General features: G+C 46.1%; 1 protein-coding gene across 1 annotated transcript in view; it reads right to left on the bottom strand.

The window, feature by feature from the left end:
* SLIT3 (slit guidance ligand 3) overlaps nucleotides 1-13,936 on the bottom strand; it is a 597,085-nt gene that overhangs the window by 481,413 nt on the left and 101,736 nt on the right. Inside the window, exon 4 of the mRNA XM_045999729.1 lies at nucleotides 11,024-11,095. Coding sequence (XP_045855685.1) covers nucleotides 11,024-11,095 — 72 coding nt within the window. The remainder of the gene's footprint in view (nucleotides 1-11,023; nucleotides 11,096-13,936) is intronic.

Genomic DNA, 13,936 nt, shown 5'->3' with positions numbered 1-13,936 from the left:
ATGTCTATGCAGTGCCCCCAGTGTCTTAGCCTTCTAAGAACTGCACCTTTTTCTAAGACCCCAGGAGAGTGCCAGGTTGGAATGAGATTGCCAGGCTGGAATGAGCTTTCCAAGTTAGTTTTGCAGGCTGGAGGCACGAGGGAGCATTGGGCCAGGGCAAGTAGGCCCACCAGGTTTTGCAGGGCAGGGCTATGGGGGCATTTGGGGCTGGAATGAGCTTACTTACCAGGTTTGGCAAGGCTGCAGGCAAGCACAGGGATGGGATAAGCAGCACTAGAAAGAGGGAAAGTACAAAAATGTGCCTGCCTGTGCCTCTGTCCTAGAAAGAGCTCCAACAGACTCCTACACCTCTGGTAGACCCTTTAAGCTTAACCAATGACTCTCCTTCAGATATAGTCTAGGCTCCTTTCAGCTTGCTGCTTTTGAGCTGGGTCCTGGGGTGAGTGAATCTTAGTCTGAGCCCTTTAAAAGTGGAGTCTCAGTTTCCTAGAGCCCTGTAGGTCCCCTGGATGTAAGCCCCCTTGGTTTTTAAGGTCAGATATTTTATAGGCTCATTTCTTCACTGCATGACCCAATGATTGGGATACCTAATATGGGGTTTGAATCCCTTGTTCCTTAGAGATACACTCCATATCTGTGGGATACCTCCCACTATCGGGTTGTCCCCCATTAGGGTGGGGGGTTTGGCAAGATCACATCTCTGCCTCTCCTAATCATTCCAGTGTGGCCTTTTTATCTTTTGTTGTGGAGGAGCTGTTCAGCTAGTTTACAGGTGTTTTTCATAGAGAATTGTTCTGTATGTAGCTATACATTTGGCATGCCTGTGGGAAGAGGTGAGTTCAAGGTCTTCCTATGATGCCGTCTTGAATTGTCTCCTCAAATTTCTCCATTTCTATTTGTTTCAGACAGTACTGTGTTAGTATAGTTTGGCTCTTATTAATATTGTGTGAACACTTTCATTACAATCTTCAGTCTCCAGGACTTTGTAAAGGACTACAAACCTAACAAATGAAAATGAATGTTCAACATATAGGATACTGAGCCCACAGGAAAGACAGAAGAAATCCAAAGTTACAGACTTTTTTTTTTAAATAATTTGAAATTATGCTAGAATTTGGGACATCAAATTAAAACATTATTTGTCCCCTGGAAAGATTCCCAAATGTTGGTTGAAAATAAGAGATGATTAGGCTCTTTAGAAATGTTTCTGTTGATGCTAAATGTGGTTCAAGAACAAACAATTCAAGATTATTAGATGTGGGTACATTTGCATCATTCAGGCAATTGAAGAATGTGTGTTTGTGGTCCACCCACCTCAAAATGCTTATATTTTTCTATATATAATGTGATAATTTCCTGATATTCTCAATTCCCTTGAGAGTTTCTAACTCCAGAAAAGGGGAACAAGGATCCCAGGGTATGTACATAGGCTGGCCTCTGGTTCTCCTTCTCATTAATGGCCTAAGTTGCCACTGAGAACACAGTCTTTATGTGAGCACCCTTAGTGATGGCCACACAGCCGTGCTGAGGCTAGCTGACTTTACCACATGCCACAAGGTGCTGAGAGCAGCACATGGTGTTGTAGAGAGAGGTTCCAAATCTGCAGGTGGGTCTGAGCCAAGGAAGTCTGAGAGGGAGCCAGGTGGCAAGAAGCCCATGCTCACACCCTCCGGGCTCAGATTAGACATGTCTGCATTCTATACTCAGCATCCCAACAACCAGCACGTTTCTCTCTCTCTCTCTCTCTCACTCTCTCTCTCACACACACACTAGGTGTTCAATGAATATTTTAGTTATCCCTGATCACACGGTTCTCTTCCTGGGAATTGAGCAGGAATGTCCCCAATAGGGAATTGACTACGTGCCAGGTATCAGCTGGGTGTTTGTTTTATTTTTCCACTTTCCCAACTCACTGTTTTCACATACAGCACAGAGAACACACCACCATATGAAGGCTTCCGACTGTGTGTGCAAGGAGCTGAGCTCTTCTTGCTGTGAGCTGTTTAATGTACCACCAGAACAAAAATTCAGGAGCTTTTCTGAAGCCCTTACACATACAACCTTGTCTCTTTATATTTTTCCTTTTTCTGTGGCACTTCAGTTGGTCCCAGGGTTTCACCATTATTACCAGTGTCCAGTTTTGTCTGACTTCCTTCAAGGGTGCCGCTTCTCACCCTGATCCATGGCACGGCTGTAGAATGGTTAACCCTTTGCACACATCTTCAGAAAGCCATCTTGGATCCCCCACCAAGTAGGCCAGCAAAAAACCTTACCTTCAAACCAAAGAAAATACTAAATCCATGAAATCACTTAAGCCATCCTTCCAAAGAGAGGGAGAATCAAAATGTTTTATGCAGCAACCTATAAGAAACTCATTTTGTGGGATGTTTCACATTCCAGCCCATGGTTTATTCCCCCATATATCCCTGCCAGTAATATCAACCAGATGTGGCCAAGAAGTCTGTGCAGAATTGTAAAAATTACAAGCATATTCTGTAATTCCAAAGCATTGTAAAGTCACAGCTTGGTTTTTTTTTTTTCTGGAAAAAAAAACAAAAAACAAAAAACAAAAACCACCAAAAATACTTTTCAGGCTGGCAGAATGTTCTCAGTTCAAGTATTACCTGATCACTTTAGAAAGTTCTTCTGTTGGCCCAAAGGGCCAAAGAGTTTTAAAATATAAAACCCAACTCTACTTTTGATACGTTACAGGGAACTTAGGAAGGTCTACTTGCACACATCTATGTAAGTCTGTACATTTACTGTTTTAATGTTTCAAATCTTAATGCTTTAGATATCAGGTATGAGCATCTGCCCATATACACTCATTTAAGCATAAAAGTACAAAACACTGAAGCTTGAAAGCTTCAGAGATCCATGATTATTTTCTCTCTCTTTGGTAAGGTGTGTTTTAGCACAGGAGGCACATGATAAGGTAGAAATCAATCCATAGAATTGGGGTCAGAAAGCCCTGGGAGCACTCCTGGTGAGTTAGTCTCTTAGGCTTCAGTTCCATCGTCTGTGCAGTAGGCACAAAAATACCTACCCCGCAGGAGTACTAAAGAAGACTGTATGTGCCAAGGGTGTCAGTACATAACAGGTGCTCCAGAAATGTCTGGTTTTTTTTTTGCCTGCTCCAAAATCTATAAAGTAACAGGGTTTGTACTAGATCAGTGCTTCTCGAAGTATGCTCATGTGTGACACACACCAAAATCACGTAGGGTGCCTATGTACAAAGTCAGAACCCCAGGTCCATTCTAGATCTACTGAATGAGATATCTTGGTTACATGGCCTGGGAATCAGCATTTTAATCAGCATCGCAAGGGACTCCCCCCTCCCACAAATGGTAAGTCTGAGAAGCAGTGAAACCTAGATCCTTGCTCGCCAAATGTGGTCCTGGGCCAGGGGCATCACCTGGAAGTTTGTTACAAATATAGACTCTTAGGTCCCCCCTTGATCTACAGAACCAGAACCCACATTTTAACAAGATCCCCAGGTGTTCAGATGCACAGTTAAGTTTGAAAAATTCTGGCCTATATAACTTATTCCTAACTCTAAAATGTTACCATTTAAAAGTCTACAAGACAATCAAAGCATCAGCGTGTAGTCAGCGCTGTGGCTAGTCTGCAGGCTTCTGTGCTCAGCCAGATTAAAGCCTCAGTGGTGGAGAAAAGAAACCTTCCCTGCCTTCTTTCCTGGCTCTAGCTTAAAGTACTACAGCCAGAGTGCAACTCACGTAAAATAGAAATCCCAGGAGTGACATGGCTCCTGCTGTAACCCACTATCTGCTCACATGCAGATTAAAGCTAAACCTGTCCTCAAGCACATGATGAAACTTGTAGTTGAGGAGGCCTGCTGTAAAGCCAACGGAAGGCTAGGGCCTCACTGCAGTGTTCAGGGAGTGGGGGAATGCAGGAGGAGGGGGGACGGGAGCTCCAGTTCGCAGGGATATTTTCCATGAGCTTCTGGTGGCTGTGCCCTTGGAAAAAGTGACCCCACGTCTGCGATGGTGAGGCTGGTCCATCCCTGGCCTCTGAAGGCAGGGCTAGCACAGGGGGAGCAGGTCTCTGGGACCAAGCTCTAGGCAGGCGGGCTGTTTCCGAAACCCCCACGGTCCTGGTGGATTGGTTTCCCCGTCGTCCCATTATCATTTCACCACATCAGATAACAACTCTGCTGGAAAATTGAGTAGTATGGTTTTTGTTTTCTCCACTGGTTTTTCATTTTTATAGTACTGTTTCACATCGATATAGAGTTTTACGGCGACACATACTGCATGTAGTTATGTTTTCAAGTTTAATGCCGAGCTGAAAGACTAAGGTGGCAGCGAATGGATCTATGAACAGCAAAAGGTATTACCTAGAGGTATGGGGCCCCAGTCTCTCACCAAGCCTGGGCTCATTTAAGGCTTCAAAGGCATAAAGGGACAAACATTAATTGAGGTTCTACTAGGTGCCTGGCACTTTCATGTGTTACTAACTTCTCATAAATACAGTAAGGAGACTGTGGTTGGGGGTGTGGGCTCTGAAGTCAGGCAAGCTTGGGTTTGAATTTTGGTTCTGCCAGTTGCTGGTTCTGACCCTGGGCAAGCTGTCCAAATCTCTAGAACTCTGTTTCTTTATCTCTAAAATGGATATGTGATCATATCTGACAGCCTAAACCCGAGAATAAGTAGATAGAAGCAGGTCATAAAGCACCTAATGCATGCAAATATATAATACGCACTTGGGAACTATTATGGGCTGATGTGTCATTCCCAGCCCCCAAATTCATGTTTAAGCCCTTGGCCTCATTACTTCTGAATGTGACTATATTTGGAGATCAGGTCTGTACAGAGGTGATTACGTTAAAACGTACCCATTAGGGTAGGGTCTAGGCAAGTGTCACTGATGTCCTTATGAGAAGAAGGAGAGACACCAGGGCTGAGCATGAACGGAGGACAACCATGCGAGGCAGCACAAGAAGATCGCCATCTCTAAGACAAGGAGAGACACTGAGGAAAACAGCCCAGCCAGGATCCAGCCTTATTGTTTAAGTCATCCAATCTGAGCTCCTTTGCTATGGCAGCCCAAGCAAATGAAGACAGGAACAATTTTGCAGTGAATCAACCCAAGACCGAGAAAGTTGAAGCTCCTTGCCCAGCGTCACGGGAGAGCAGGATCCAAACCCAGGTCTATACCCTTCCAAAGGCCATATTCTTTACTTTCCCACCAGGCTGCCTCAAAGGGACACTAGAGTACCTTGCTGAATGCAGCGTCCTCTCTGTTTGGGGGTATGGGGCACGTACATGCAAGGTGCCACAAGGGCGGCCAACGGTGAAGAGGAAGGAGAGGTACACTCGAGCAGGAATGAGAGTTGGGAGGAGGACTCCCTCACTGGACGTAAGTTCCCTGGAAACTGAGGCTTCAGAGCCTTGAACTCTGGATGGATGCTGATCTACTGTCAGTTGGCCACACTTCCTAGTGTTTTCAGCTGCCCCAGGGATTAAACTTCTAAGTGTCTTGCAACTCTATAGATCTAAGTGAGGGCCAGGGGGTTTAACACCAGCGGCAGTTTTTTTTAAAGCTGTCACATACCTCGTAGAACTGAGTGGGGAAGAATTGGGGAGGTGGGGCCCTGGTCTGCTACTAAATACTGCTTGTTCAGCTACAGGCTTTAAACCACCATCAAATATTGAATGGGCTCTTTGGTCATGAATCTAGAACAGACAGGCCACAAGGACCTCAGTGGTCTGCTCATTCTCATATGAAGAAGTCAAACTCTTAAAAACCACAGTCACACTTGAAAGAGAGAGAGAGAAAGAGAGAGGGAGGGGGTCAGAGGGAGAGAGGGAGAATCCGAAGCAGACTCTGCTCTGAGCCCTGAGCCTGATGCAGGGCTCAACCTCACAATCATGAGATCACGACCTGAGCTAAGTTCAAGAGTCAGACACTTAACCGACTGTGCCACCCAGGTGCTCTGGTAAAATGCAAAGGACTTTTAATCCCAGTTTTTATCTCGTCTTCTGCTCCTTCTGACAACATTAACACTTTAACCTCCAAACAACCAGAAATCCTCTGTTCCCTCTCCCATGTGTAGGTGAAAGAGAAAGCTAGAAGGAGATACAAAAAAAGGGGGGGAGGATTAATAACCTATAGACCATGTAACAGACTGTGTTCCACCCTGTCCTCTCTAGATGAGACAACTGAGGCCCAGAGAGGGGAAATAACATGTCTACGGCCACAGAGCTTGTGAATGGTGGAGCCTGTGTGAAGACTAGGATCTTCTCACTCCAAGTGCAGTGTCTCCTCACCCTCATCTCTTTCGGGATCTGAAGTCTTTGCCAGGTGCGGAAGTGTTAGCTACAGATATCAAAGCCCTGGCCTAGATACGCTCACATCAACTAGCCAAGTCGCCCAGAGCCATCTTTCCCTGAGCATGTGCTATGCGCCAGAGTCAAAGCTGAAGGCTGTGCATGGGTTACTTTCATTTATCCTCACAACAGCGTGGAGAAGCAGGTGCTCTTGTTTATTTTACTGGCGAGGAACCTGAGACCCAAGGCGGTTAAGTGACTTGTCCACAGTCTCACGGCCCCTTAACCCCTTCACTCTACTGCCACCTCCTATGCTCAGCTCTGGGTCAGGAGTGGTAGGCAACTTAGGAGGAGCAGAAACACAGTCCCAACACCTGAGAACCTCATGATCTATGTCAAGATGGGGTGGAGAGCTAATATTTACTGAGTGCCCAGGGCATGACAGAGACCTTGCTGGCCCTTTATCAACCACAGTGATGTTACCTAAACCTCAGGGCACTTCCAAGCTCTAGGATGCTCTGGCTTGTACTCCAGAGCCTGAAAACAGGGTAAGAGGACAGACATACCACTAATATGCATATGGATCAATGAATCAATGGTGCTGGATCTGGGGATGAATGGGGGTGGAGTGACCAGCAAAGGCCTGGCAGAAACACTTGGATATATGACAGGTCCAATATCAATCTTTTTTTTTAATCATCACTTCAGGCCTTCACAATAGCTAGCTTGGCATGGCAGGAAAGGAAGGACCCTGCAGGAACACAGACACACATTCGAGTCCTAGTTCCACTGTACCTTGGTTACACAGCTATGGGGTAAGTTGGATAACCCCTTTAAGCTTCAGAAGATTTGAGAATGCTCTCTCTGCAGGATTGCAGAGACTGTAAAGGTTAAATCTGAGAATCGAGGCACAGTCCCAGGGCAGTGCTTCTTCTTAGAAATGTGGGCCACGTGGGCAAGTAATTTAAATGCCGAGTTGTAGTTTCCTCTACTATAAAATGGGCGTATTGAGGCAGGGAGCTGATGGTAGTAGAGAAAAGTACAGACTCCAGAGGCAGATTACCCAAATTTGAATTTTGGTTCTGTTACTTGGTAGTTGTAGGTCATTGGGTGAGCTCTTCACCTCTCTGAGCTGAAGTTTCACACTGATGAAACAATAATAGTTGTAGCACCTAACCCCTAGGGCTGGCAGGAGTAGCAAGCGAGTTCTACATAAAGTGCTCAGACCAGTACCTGCCAGTTCATGGGTTTGCTACTGTTATTACCCTGAAGTGTTACTGAGGATCCAAAGTACTCAATTAAAGCACAGCAGTCTGCACAAAGTAGATGCTCAATAAACTCGCAGACGTCTGTCATTTTTAAGTTTGGCATCACTCCCCCTATCTTCTGATCACAGACTTATTCTTTCTTTTGGGAAACCCATACTCTCATCGCCAAACAGGTGAGATGAATCCATGACCCAAACTTGGATCAGTCAAAGGACACCACCTCTTTGGCAACAGCGATGTGCTCCGACATAAACGATTGACCAAGGCTAAGCAATCCACCATTGTTTTGGTGCTGCAGGTGCACTGCTACACATGATGGAGGGAGGAGTTAGATGAAGTCCCAATGACATCCCCAAGCCCCTGAATCCAGTTGTTCCTGAAGCCATCCATAACTATTTCCGGACTTTCCGGGTATATAAACAAATATATTTTCTCTTTGGATTAAACTAACTTTAGTCACAGTTCTGTCACTTACTGGTTAGTAGCATTATTATAATAGCAGGTTTTCAATAAATATTATTTCCCTTTCCAATCACTCCCGAAAACATCTTATTACATGCCCATAGCCTTTCCAAAAGGTATTCTTTGGATAAACACTGAGTATTAGGCAGTTTTTGTCTACAGATCTAGCAAGAAAGGAAAAGGCGTGTCCAGAATTGCTACTTATCCCACATGGCGTACTACAGAGTAGACAGCCACACAGTGCCCACATTTAGCATTCCCTAGAAAATGGCTCACTGTGTCTATTGAGATGCAATGCTCTTTTAAAACAGAGCTAGTGGCATATGTACACACACTCATGATTGCACATTTATTGATTTCTAATTTGTACCCTGCTTCCTTCCAAAAAGGCCCTGGAGTGGCTGACAAAATAAGACAAAGACACAATGGGGCCATTAAGAAAAATCAAAGATCAAGCCCAGAGAGAAAAAAGGGATTGCTGATTATAGCTGAAACCTGGGTTAATACAGTTCCTTCAATAAAAAAAAAAAAAAATTATATTTAGCTCTCAGCTTTTTGGCAGCCATTCAGAATGTGTCATGATGAGGCACCCAGAGAAGTGGGCATCCTTCATGTATAGCCAAAAACCCAGCAGAAGTCGGGCTGGAACAGGGATAGTGGAAGAGCTGTTGAATGAATGAATGAGTGAATGAATGAATGAGTGAATGGGGGATAAAAGAAACAGAGCCTAAGGGCATTGTTTGTATACCTAGGCCTGCATCCTTCTCTTCTCACTGAGAGCTGATGTGTGCCAGCCTTGGTGCCTGGCTAGGACCTGGAGAGGGACGGACACCACACAGAGTCGAGTGTCACCCCCCACCTTCCCAGCTGCAGCTCTTCCCGCTTCAGGTAAAACCTCAGCGTCATCCACCTCAGCGCTCACAGCAACTCCCAGTCCCTTCACGCATCCCGGAGAAAGAGAACAGAGAGCGAGGCTGAGGGGATGGAGAGTGTAGGAGCAGTCACAGTTATCTTGGTGAGGACACTCACGCCGCACTGTAAACCCTAGAAAACACACCCACACTGTGATCTCATCTGAGGCTCACAACTCCTCAGCGAGGAAGGTGAAAGGGAAGAGGGGTGTCTGCTTTTTACTGATGAGGATATTCAGGCACAGAAGGGAACGTGCCTCCCCTAACCTCTCTCAGAAAACGACAGGATGCCACCCTGGGATTTCCCATGCCCCGGGCTGTCTGCCTGGTCCTGGCCCCCAGCATCTCACTGCTTAAAATTCCTCCTCTGATCGGATCAAGAACAGCCTAGAATAAAATAGGCATCACTTTGATGGCCGTGGGGAGCAGCTGGGAGGCCACATTCCATGAGCAAAAACCAGCCCACTCAACGTCCTACAACAAGCAGAATGGTCAGACCCCACCTGCTCCAAGCCTTCCAGCAGCCCAGCCCCATGTCCATCCTCTGTGTGCCTAGAAAGTGATGCTGACATTCCCGATGAAGAACAGATAGCCAGCCTTATTTAGGAGCCGGCTGAAAAGGCACAATGTAGTGCTAGGTGCAGAGACGGCTAGTAAGTGAACACGGAGGGAAAGAACTCTACAGGAATAGGAAATTAAAAACCGGCTTGTTGCCGCTCATGCCCATTTCGTACCGCTTATCCGGCTCAGCTAGACACCCAGGCTGCCGAATGTCCCTTTATCCACCCTCATGCTCATCAGGGTGGGCTCAGAGAGGAATGGTGGAAGGGGGGGCATATTCTTGTCCATGTTTAGCAAAGTGATCCAGGTGGTCTGAGCCAGAGAAATGCAGTAAACGGCACGAGGAGACTTTGACAAAAGGTACAGGTGTGTCCTAGAGAAGGCGAGCCACCCTGCTTACCACTTAAACACAAGCCAGCCCTTACTGTTCTTGTTCCCACAAAGTACTCTTCCAAATACACTTACGTATATGGTCTCTTTCTTTGTGTGTACCCACAGATACAGATATGGATACAGATTCCTAACTCAGAGCTCATTCTTAAGTGCACACAGTGACATGTGTTTTGTATTGCCCAGTGTAACCTGGAGCCTACATGCATTGCTCGACTGCATAAACAGGTATTAAACACAGCCACTGGGAATGTGAATGGCGGCCACAAGTTTGGAGCCTCCCCGGTAAGGTTAGAGTCTTCCCAGCCAGGCTGTAAATCTCACTGCTTGACGACTAAGCAGCCAGACTCTGTCCCTCCATTCAGAAAACCAAGGCTTGGGCCAACCCAGTTCACCCCATGAGCTACAAGAGTCACTGCCAGTACGACATGTAGGTTCAGGACCACGGAGCCGTTCACCATCAGTGCACGAGCACTTGCCTCACACCCAAGACATGCAAACCACAGTCTTCATTCTGACGTGCATCTCCAGCTCCTAACCCTCCACACTCTCAGACTGTGGAAATGCACAGAAGCATCTCCAATCTCCCCCCTGCACTATATCCTGGATCATCCCAGAAGAGAAAGCCAAATTCAAGGTGCTTCTTCCTTTTCCCACAAAACCACAGGTCTCCAGACCCAGAGTTCCCAGGCTGGTGGTGGTAGGAGGCAGGAAAGGGGCAAGAAGTGTCCTAGTCTGCAGGGTGGTGAGGCTGGAATGATTAGTCCAATCCAATGCCTCCCGACACCCCTGCTATCTCCTGTAAATAAACCCATCTCAAATCCCATCCTCAGGGCATTTCCCTGAGGTAAGGTCAGACCCATGTTATACGACACCATGTCTTTCCTTGCAAAGAAAAGACCTACTGCAAGTCACTAGCTCTCATTGGCCACTTACGCCACTGAATTCTGAAGAAAGGGGGCAAAAAGTTGGGTGTGGGGGCACGCCATGTTGAAGCCCAGCTCCAACTCCCCGTGCAGACGGTCTAACTACCAAGCTGTGCCTGGCACCAGGCTCCACTCACGAAGGCAGTCACAATATACATATCACCAAAGCCAGGCAGGACGCCAGGCAGAAAACACAATTCAATTCTACTCACAGTCTGGTGAGCTTCGGTGTACTCTGGAAAAGCAATTCCGGGAGGACCTGGAGCTTATTCTTGTTCAGGCGCCTAGGGATGAAGAGAAGAATGAGAGGATGTCAGGGGACATTAAATTGGATCAAGTGTATTGACAGATATCACTTCAATCAATTAATCAATCAATCAACAGGTATAAAGAGATCTAGATTTTTCAGCATGGGATGCACATCATGTTAAGGCATGTTCTGTCTCAGAAAGCGGGCAGTCAAGTTGAGGACAGAAGGCAAAGTTCAGTCACAAGCAAGAACACAGCATGCGTGCTGCCATTCCCCCAGCATGAACCTAGGACAGACGGACAGACATCACTAAGTCATCACACATTCTTTCCCACAGATCCCACGCAAGGCTTTTGAAACTCTCTGGCCATGTGCTCCCGGTAGCTCTTGCCAGTGATGAAACTGATCTGCAAAGTGGGTCCCTAAAAAGAAGTAAACTACCAGAGAGAATATTCTATCCTAGACAGTGGTGGTGGTGGTGTGGTGGGGAGACAGCAGTTACGATGGGAGTTGAAGAAGCCATAGGATGAGGGGCCAAAGGGAACCCCTGCCAGCCTGGCTCTTTGGCCCAGAGCAGGGCTGCATTCTCACTTTAACAGGCCCTTGGCACTCTTGCCTTTGCGGGCCCCTATCTCTATAAAACATTAATATATTTTATATGTTTGTAGGTATAAAATATATTAATACTATATACAATAACATTTACTTTGACCTGAAAGGGTTTTGTTTTGTTTTGTTTTGTTTTTCCTTATAATTTTAAAAGAAATGAAAGCATTTCCATGGACCTCTAGAAGTATTGCTGGCTCTGGACCCTGTCTCCACTGTGCCTAATGGGGCAGTCGGCTCCGGGTCAAAGATCACAGTGTGGGCATGCCGCGTGGCTGGAGATAAACTCAGCCAGAATGGATGCCCCACGTTGGATGGCAGCAAGACAGCCAGTCAGATGCCCTCCTGAGAATGGTTAATGCTAATGCCAATAGTAACGAAGACCACGAGTGTTTCCAAAGGCCACAGAACCCTTGTTGTTGTGTCCAGGACGGCTGCTCTCCCAGAGTGGGAGGCATGCTCCCATGCCTCCCTGTCCTAGTATCTTCATGTAGACTCAACAGTGAGTGTCCAAACCAGTGTCTCCAAATCTGTCCACAGAATGTCCTAGTTTATAGTCTGTTTATAGTCTGGTTGAATTTCTTCCTTAGAGTGAACTGCCTCTTTGGTTACCTGGGACAACCATTATTATCTTCTTAGAGTTAAGCAAACTGAAGAAAAGGTGAGCTTCCTCTCTGCTTCTGTCCCCAAAGCCCACGCTCTCTGAGAGGCCACGCAGATATGATTCCCTGGGTGGGATTTTGGCATTTTCCCCCTTCCATCCCAGGTTGATGGCCAAATACTTGAGAGGGACAGGGAACTAGGAGGGGGTTAAAAAGGGCAAAGCACATAAGAGAGGAACATTTAAGACCCCAGAGTAAGGCTCTTGTCAGCAATGTGCTGCTTAGCCTTAAAGGGGCTCATGTTGTATGTGGGCAGGTACGGATCAGTGATGCTGTTAGTGAGCCCCATGATGGCAAGGAGGCCAGACAAGAAGCTGGGAAGTCGGACGGGATAAGCTTAAATTCCCTGCCTCCCCCCAACCGCAATCTGACTCCCACACCAGTGCTCTTTTAAAATTTCTTGTTAATTGTGGTTAAAAAAAAAAAAATTCTTTTCCACCTTAACCATTTTTGAGTGTATATTTCAGCAGTGTTAAATACATTCACATTGTTGTGCAGATCTCTGGATCTTTTTCATCTTGCAAAACTGAAACACTATCCCCATCAAACAACCCCCGCCCTGCTCCATCCAGTCCCTGATAGCCACCACTATGCTTTCTGTTCCCATGAGTTTGACCAGTGTTCTTTTTTTTTTTTTTAATTTATTTTTATTTGTTTATTTACAGCATAACAGTGTTCATTGTTTTGGCATCACACCCAGTGCTCCATGCAGTACGTGCCCTCCCTAATACCCACCACCTGGTTCCTCAACCTCCCACCCCCCCCCACCCCCCTGCCGCCCCTTCATAACCCTCTGGTTGTTTTTCAGAGTCCATAGTCTCTCATGGTTCATCTCCCCTTCCAGTTTCCCTCAACTCCCTCTCCTCTCCATCTCCCCATGTCCTCCATGTTATTTGTTATGCTCCACAAATAAGTGAGACCATATGATACTTGACTCTCTCTGCTTGACTTATTTCGCTCAGCATAATTTCTTCCAGACCCGTCCATGTTGCTACAAAAGTTGGGTATTCGTCCTTTCTGATGGAGGCATAATACTCCATTGTGTATATGGACCACATCTTCCTTATCCATTCATCCGTTGAAGGGCATCTTGGTTCTTTCCACAGTTTGGCGACCGTAGCCATTGCTGCAATAAACATTGGGGTACAGATGGCCCTTCTTTTCACTACATCTGTATCTTTGGGGTAAATACCCAGCAGTGCAATTGCAGGGTCATAGGGAAGCTCTATTCTTAATTTCTTCAGGAATCTCCACACTGTTCTCCAAAGTGGCTGCACTAACTTGCATTCCCACCAACAGTGTAAGAGGGTTCCCCTTTCTCCACATCCTCTCCAACACACGTTGTTTCCTGTCTTGCTAATTTTGGCCATTCTAACTGGTGTTAGGTGGTATCTCAATGTTGTTTTAATTTGAATCTCCCTGATGGCTAGTGATAATGAACATTTTTTCATGTGTCTGATAGCCATTTGTATGTCTTCATTGGAGAAGTGTCTGTTCATATCTTCTGCCCATTTTTTGATATGATTATCTGTTTTGTGTGTGTTGAGTTTGAGAAGTTCTTTATAGATCCTGGATATCAACCTTTTGTCTGTACTGTCATTTGCAAA

The sequence above is a fragment of the Meles meles genome, chromosome 3 (assembly GCF_922984935.1).
Source record: "Meles meles chromosome 3, mMelMel3.1 paternal haplotype, whole genome shotgun sequence".
In the NCBI taxonomy this organism is placed as follows: Eukaryota; Metazoa; Chordata; class Mammalia; order Carnivora; family Mustelidae; genus Meles; species Meles meles.
Note: the sequence above shows the minus strand (reverse complement) of the source record. Positions and strands in the feature narration are given on the sequence as shown.